This window comes from Pyxicephalus adspersus, chromosome 3 (genome assembly GCF_032062135.1).
Source record: "Pyxicephalus adspersus chromosome 3, UCB_Pads_2.0, whole genome shotgun sequence".
Lineage (NCBI taxonomy): Eukaryota > Metazoa > Chordata > Amphibia > Anura > Pyxicephalidae > Pyxicephalus > Pyxicephalus adspersus.
In genome coordinates this window covers 155,544,739-155,552,323 of record NC_092860.1, presented here as the reverse complement: position 1 = coordinate 155,552,323, position 7,585 = coordinate 155,544,739, and the positions used below count along the sequence as shown (strand labels likewise).

Here is a 7,585-nt window from a genome sequence, read left to right as displayed (position 1 = left end):
CCTCTGACCCCTTTATTGTATCCTTTTTACCTCTTACCTGTCTCCTCCTGACCTCTTTATTTCCTCCTTACTTCCTTCTTGGCTTCTCCTAGCCTCCTCTTTAACTTCTCCTAGCCTCCTTTTTCTTGTTTTCTTCCGTCCTGCTTCTAACCTCCTTTAGGCTACCTGGGCTGTTTTTACATCCTTATTTTTGTGCAGGGAAAAGCAGTTTGGAAGTTAACAGATGGCTATGTACACAAGCCCTTATGGTGGTCACACTTTTTGATTACACTTGAAATGGGTAGTAAGTTAAATGAAGTATTAAATCACTCTCTTCATTTACAGGTAGACCTTTTGCAAAATTTTGTTTTTAACAGGGACACTTTAAAGAAAATGTAACTAATATGCCCAGATTGGCAATAATTTTGGATGCAGCTTCAGAAACCACAATAGATCATTTGGCTGCATGGTTAACCTTTCATTTTCAGGGAATCACTACATTCACCAAAGGCAAAGGTTGGAGCAATATTCCAGCTAGTTCTCGAAAATTCTGCATTACTTGTGCCCAGGCTACTAGAAAGACATTGATTTCCCCCCCACAATTATAGGAAATCATAGAGAGACTAGATTGAAATGGAAAGGTATTTGTTTTAATCACATTAACTTACAAAATGGCTTAATAGCAATTATATATGTTCTATCAAGTTTTACCCAAGCTGAAGTTCTCCTTAATATAAAAAAAATCCACATCCAAAAGCCAACATTACCAAGCTTGGTATCAGAATATGTCGAGCCCTGGCCATGCCCTGTTAACAAAAACTAAACCAACATTATGCATGAACTATTTTACTAAAAGTTGTAGAAATGTTCTGATTGGAATGTATTTTTGAACTTGGGATGGATTTTCTTAGGCAATTTGGCAATATTCAATTTTACCAGGCATCAACAATAATTATGGAAGACGCAGTTTTTGGAAATCCTTCAAAGGTCAAACATGCCAGGATGTTTTTGGAATATTGATACAAAGTTGTTGTGCTACAAAAACAAGATAAATGTTCCTTTCTGTAATTACAAAAAAGTAAAATGTTCTGAATCTGGAGAAAGTTGCTCCTCTAGATGCAGATGAGAGAGACAATCAATGAGCACAAGACAGTGGTAATGAGGGAGGTCAAGAACACACAAGCACACCATATAGAAAATCTCCTGAACTTTAACCTTCCAAAAAGTGTCTAATGTTTGAAGAATAAATATATGATATAAATAATATTATGACATCAACACTGAAGGAATCTATCACTGGTCACCTTCTGTACCTAATATCACACAACATCGTTGCCTCTAACCCAGGCCCTCATAGTATACCTAAGGCCTCGGGGTCAGGACTACCACAAGCTCACGCTCCAAGTTATGGGAGAGTGTGATGAAAATGAAAGGAAAAGGATGGTACTGAAAAAAAAATTCTCCAAAAATATATAGAGAATAAATGCACTTGGCCCTGGCAGATGCTACAATCTTCATTGTGACTTAAAGCGCATTATAAAAAGTCAATGGAAGCTATGACGTGTTGAGTAACAACCAACCAAACTATCAGATGTTCCGACATTGAAAGCATTTTCATATAACTTATATTGAAAACAAAATGGAGAAAAAAAAAAAAAACACAATTAGGTAACATTTAATATGTCCAAAAAAAACTCATAGAAAGTGCAGTACAAAACAATCCTTATTCTACCCTTCACCATAAAAGTGGTCAGTGGAGTTTAAAGCCAGTGTCTGAAATGGGTCAGGTATTGGTAGGAAGGCTGGTAAGCATTTTTCTCTTTCAGCATGGTTCCAGACTTCTTTGAGTTTTTAAGGACCAGATGAACACATCACAGCTCCGACATGAGTTTCAGGCATTCCTAAGATCTTCCTGAATCCAGTTCAATAAATGGGAATGGATCGTCAGTGCATGTGAACATATAAACAATGTAATCCATAGGAGATGCTTCCAGTTCACTGTGTTTGGTAGGAAATGGCCCACTGTATGATACATGTAAATAGTTTGGTCCTACAAGTTTGTGAGTCCCTAAGAGAAGGAATGAAAAGGCACCTGTTGTCCTCTTCTACCTAATGCTCCTTCCTCAAAAAGTGAAGGGGATTATGGATATGTGATAAGTTCCACATCAAATGGATTCCTCCATGTAACATTAGGAACTTTAAGAGAAATAAGACCAGCCGTTGCCTTGTGATTGCTGTCAGGTGCTGGTCAGCAGGTCCTTGTTCTTGAAGGACATGGTGGGATGCAGAGGTTTTCTATGGAGTCCCCCGTCACTCTTTCTACATTGGCGGAACTATCAAACCAGTCATGGCTAAAGAGAAGAAGAATAAATTATGATTTATAAATGAATGTAGCAGGCTGACAAAATACATCTTGGGTCATGTAATAAAGCAACTAATTGTCTGCAAGAGTTAGAATATCCAAGTTAGACAAGGTCACCTAACACTGATGGGAAGGATCAAGATCAGAAAATATACTAAGGAGATCTCAGCTGAAATCAATTATATCAAAGCCCATCTCAGTGACCAATTAGCCTAATAGCCATTAGTAGCAATCAGACCCTTTATTACTAAGCCAAGGATTACTTGATCTACCTGTCAGAGCTGAGGTGTCAGGCTAAATGTCAAACTGAAATCAAAATGAATGTCACTAGCTGAACTTAAAACAGACTCTCAAAAAACGTGGTTAACTGCTGGTTTCACACTCATTTAGAAACCTGAAAAGGTGTCAGTCCTAAAATCAAACAATAGACAGTACAACTTCCAAGGGGGCATACAGAATGCATTGGGCTGAGAGGTCCGACTTATCAGGGAGAGAACACAAGAGAAAAGCAGCACTCATCACCATTCCTGAAGCTGCCCCATTATAGCAAATATTTTGGAGATTTAGATCTTTACCAATGCCTGATTTGCTCCTCTTCAATAGGTTTGACAGTCACATTAGGTCACAGAGCTTAGAGACAATATAGCTCTGCTTATGAATAGGCTGAACCAACCTCTCCTTATGGTGGAGATCCAAAAGGCCCGGATGGATCTAAAGAAAGCCTGTCCATAATACAGCAACCATTTTACTATTCTAGGCCTTTAGGAGTCTGGGTCTAAAATGTGTTTTGGTATAAAATGAGGCCGCATAATGGTGATCATCTAGGTCCTAAGGAAAAAATGTACAGCACACCATAAGGTATCAAATTTGTAAAAATGTTATGTTCTGGGCAGTCAACATGAACCCCACCTGGGAACTTCTACTCCAGATTGGGCTTAGTAGTAGATATGACAAATATGAGTGACGCACAAGGAGGTCCCAGAAGGCAGGATTTCCTTTTTGTCATCTGATACAAAACCCCACTGGTGCACTACCAAATTTTTTATTTGTATTACATGGATTGTATTTATCAAATCCTACATTGACAAAGGGCCAAAAGTGATGATGACCCTATGAGCCTGTTGAATATGCCTTCACTTCTTGGTCTGCACTCAAAACACAACAACAAAAATGTTGCTGATGTTATTTTGTCCTCTAGAAGTTGAGCCCTAAAAATTTAGGTCAGGCTTGTGTACCTTGTAGACTGTTCGCACTGGAGCTGGTACAGGTGGGTGGAGGAGAGTTTTGGGGTCGCACCACGGGGGCAAAAGCGCTCTTCTGTTTGACGGCGGAGATCATATTGACCGGTGAAAAGGAGAAGACGCCAGTGGGGGTACCGGAATTAGCGCTAGATGGGAGGGTGATAGAAGAAGCTCCGAGCGGGGGACTCGCGGGCATAACTAAGACAGAAAAAAAATAAAAATAAAAAGTTAAACGTTTTTAACTGAACGTACGCAGCAACCTAAATAACAAAAGTTATCCGTGTCTCAATTACCACATTTTTCAAACTGAGGTTAAAATGAAAAAATGAATTGGGTCCACAAGAAGGAAAGTAGTCAAAAGTTATTCAAACTCTATCAAAAAGCCAACACATTTTGGGTTCCACGTGTTCCCCTTGGTAACATTGAACAAAATTGAGCAAAGCTTAGTCAGTCATTAATTTTTTTGAGTAGGTATTTTCTTTAACCTTAATATAAATGGGATCAATTGAATCCCCAAAAAATGTTGGATTTTATTATATAAGAATTTAAAAAAATAGAATTTGCCATTTTTCCCCTTGCACACCCAATTCCTACTCAACCTTGGGCCACCACTCCTGGGAGAGCTGTTTATTTGGAATCACTCCCTCTATATTACATAAGACGTGACTGAGGACATCTACTGCTTTATGTAGTTTTGCATTTCATATTTTCCTCTACTTCTTAAAAAAACAAAAGGGCCAATAATTGTGTATAGTAAAAACTGCCAGGGATATTGCTCCTCCCCTGCAGAGCAACTCAGAGGCTACATTGAGGAGAGGTTAGAGTAAGATGTTACATTGAAGCTCCATGTTGGATGTCCCGATGGGAATTAGGTTTTGGATTAGAGTTGTGATAGGTTCAGAGTTGAGGCTTAGAGTTAGGATTTAGGATGTGTTACTTTTCATGTAATATTATTGCTGAGATAAAATAATAAATGTACTGTAAGTATAAACATGTGTGTATTCTGCCACATCTTATGTCTATAGTCTAACCATATAAAAAACTGAGCAGATTATTATTATTATTACACAGTATTTAGATAGCGCCATCATATTACGCAGCGCTGTACAAAATCCATAGTCTTGACACTAACTGTCCCTCAAAGGGGCTCACAATCTAATGTCCCTACCATAGTCAAATGTTTTCATCATTAATGTAGTCTAAGGTCAATTTTTTGGGGGAAGCCAATTAACCTAACTGCATGTTTTTGGAATGTAGCAGGAAACTGGTGTACTCGGAGGAAACCCACGCAGACACGGGACAACCTGCAAACTCCATGCAGATAGAGCCCTGGCCGAGATTCAAACCTGAAATCTGGGAGGGCAAGAATGCTTACCCCTGAGCCACCATGCTGCCCAAAGATTGGGCATTTATTCCAATGTTTTTTAAACAGAATAATTTGTTCTACCAAGGAGCACATATTAAGACCCAAGTGCCCGGGAGGAACTATTTATTTGTGGGCCATCTTACGAAACGTGCTCAACAACACAACAGGTTCTTTTTGTGATAGCACAAATCACTTTTGAAGCAAAAGAGGATGTGAGATTGTTCATAGAGGAGAAGGGGATACTTACTTGCATATGGAGAGTTGGCAGTGGAGCCACTGAGGAAGCTTGGAGATGCCGGTACTCCTAGGCTCATCCCTGCCCCCGCGTAGCCGTTCATGCTGGAAGTGATTGTGTTGTAATTGGACTGCTGAGGAGTGGAGCTGGGAACGTACCCCCGCGGAGAAACGCTGCTTGTATTCCTGGAGTAACCTGACACAGAAGAGATGGAAGTAAAAAGGGATGAGTGCCTTCATCAGTGGTATCCGCGTTATTTTTACACACAATAATGGGTATAGAGGGAGGTGTTATGATAAGTTTCAGGTCCCTTTAAACTATTCTTCCTCATGTCACAACCCAGCTTCTAGTTCTTTATAGTTATGCATGTTAATATTTATGGCTTGTTAAAGGTGTTCTTGTACGGACTTCTGTTGGGAAGATGGGATGGGGGCTAATCTGACTACTGGCTCTGACTAATGTGCCTACTGGCCTGTACAGTCATATACAGACCCCCAGCATTTAGGAATGCCCTGGTATTAGGAAAGTGAACGTAAAGCTATACAACGGAATGGTATATATAGCAAGTATAGTAGGACCTTTGGCTCTTGAAAATTTGTTTCCCATTTCCAAGAAAAACAAACCTGTTCTACAACATATCAAGGACACTTTGAAACCAATGGGATATATTTTAAATTAATATGGTCTGAAGTGTTTGCACCAAGCACTACTAATGTGTTAGTTCATGTCCGTTACCTTGGTCTGAGGTCTGAGACGACTCTGCAATATTGATGGCCAGTTGGCTTCCAAAGGAGTTGACTCCCATCATGCCGCTGTGTGGGTGATTAGCTGTTAACGAAGACAGCTGATTGGAGTTACGAGGGACACTGTATAATGCTTCGGCAATGTCTGCGGCTCTCTTTAAAATGATATCCTGCTGGGAAGAGACAATGACAAATCCATTTCAAAGACTGAAAATAATTAAAGCTGCATACACACATGGAATTATTGACGTTGGGAAGGATCTTTCAGGATCCTTTCAAACGACTAAGCACTGCAAGATGCGTGAACAAGTGCTGTATATACAGCACCGTTCTGCTCTATGGAGAGGGGAGGGGAAGAACGACAGAGCAGCACCCTGCTGCAAACTCTCCCTCTTCGCTTCCATTAGGATCGTTTGTTGTCCATCGTTCGTGGATCCACCGGGACGATCGTTAAGACAAAGGACGACGGGCGCTGTACACACGCCTGCTTCTCGTCCGATATTGGCCCCAAATCGATATTGGGCGAGAACCATTGGACGTGTGTATGTAGGAATTGGGCTTTGTAAGCCCAAAAGATACACTGAGAACATGGCAACCTAAGATTGATCTATCTAATAAATAAAAAAAATTCAAAGGGAAAGGGTGGGGGTTTGCCCAATTATTCTTCAAATGAGGACATTTTATCCTCTCTTTTGATTCTTTCTCTGAAGCCCCTTCTTCTGTTCCTCAGCTCCACCAATCAGATAAGGAAGACCTCTATCTACCTCATTGTCTGCCGATATGTATGGTCTTGCTCGTGGGTGGGTTGATGAATAACCAATCAGGAACAACCATTGTGAATCCCTATGGAGGAAAGAAGTGAGGTGCCGCTCACTCGTCTTCTCCCTTCCCCTCTCCATAGAGCAGAACAAAGCTATATGCACGGCACTCGTTCATTTTCCCCGTCACTGAAAACGACAGTCATCTGATGTCTGGATGGGGCCTAACTGCAAATAAAATTGTAGCTCGAAAAGCAAGACGACGGGTATGGTAGACCATGCAAAATGTAGGCATGCTGAATTTCCTGGTCAGGGATTTGCAATTAATATGTACAATTGGAGCCTGACTTTATTAAATGGGGACTCATGTGACAAATGGACAGCTCTTCCTATTACTTTTTTGCTTGGATACATATATTGCATGGTTGATGATTCAAAAAAGAACGCATTTGATTGTTTGAACTTTTTCTTAGCTTTTCTTCTACATAGACTGGTTGGATAAAAAGTGCAATCACTATGCAAGGAGTTACCTGGTTATTGTGTGGCATCCCATACAAAGCTTCAACCAGATCAGCGGCTCGCTTTAATAAGACTTCCTGGAAATGACAGAAAATAATGGGGGTGAGTCAAGACATAAAGAGATTAAAATAGAATTACCAAGCTATAAAATTAGTGATTCCGGAGTGATTCCCGGCAGCATGTTGGGGACAGGAAATTCTGGGACTTCATGACATAGAGAGGGGGAATGGGTGCATGCACACAAAGGCAGCAGTAAGAAATGCTGGGAGTTGTAGTTGTGGAGATACAAGAGAGATTCATATCATTCCACACATCCAATAAGGGCATAATGGCACTGGTAATTGTATGGCACCAATGGTTCAAACAAGTGACTTATAGTCTA

General features: G+C 40.4%; 1 protein-coding gene across 5 annotated transcripts in view; it reads right to left on the bottom strand.

Annotated features, from left to right (window-relative positions):
• Positions 1–1,607: 1,607 nt before the first annotated feature.
• Positions 1,608–7,585, bottom strand: part of LOC140327349 (transcription factor COE3-like) — a 63,510-nt gene continuing 57,532 nt past the window's right edge. For 2 of the 5 annotated variants that reach the window (XM_072406729.1, XM_072406731.1), the window contains exons 12-16: positions 7,215–7,280; positions 5,919–6,099; positions 5,196–5,378; positions 3,577–3,780; positions 1,608–2,330 (exon numbers count right to left, since the gene is read on the bottom strand). In XM_072406729.1, the coding sequence (XP_072262830.1) occupies positions 2,299–2,330; positions 3,577–3,780; positions 5,196–5,378; positions 5,919–6,099; positions 7,215–7,280 (666 nt within the window). In that variant the 3' untranslated portion in view covers positions 1,608–2,298. The remainder of the gene's footprint in view (positions 2,331–3,576; positions 3,781–5,195; positions 5,379–5,918; positions 6,100–7,214; positions 7,281–7,585) is intronic. The other 3 variants (XM_072406730.1, XM_072406732.1, XM_072406733.1) reach the window with 2 other exon arrangements.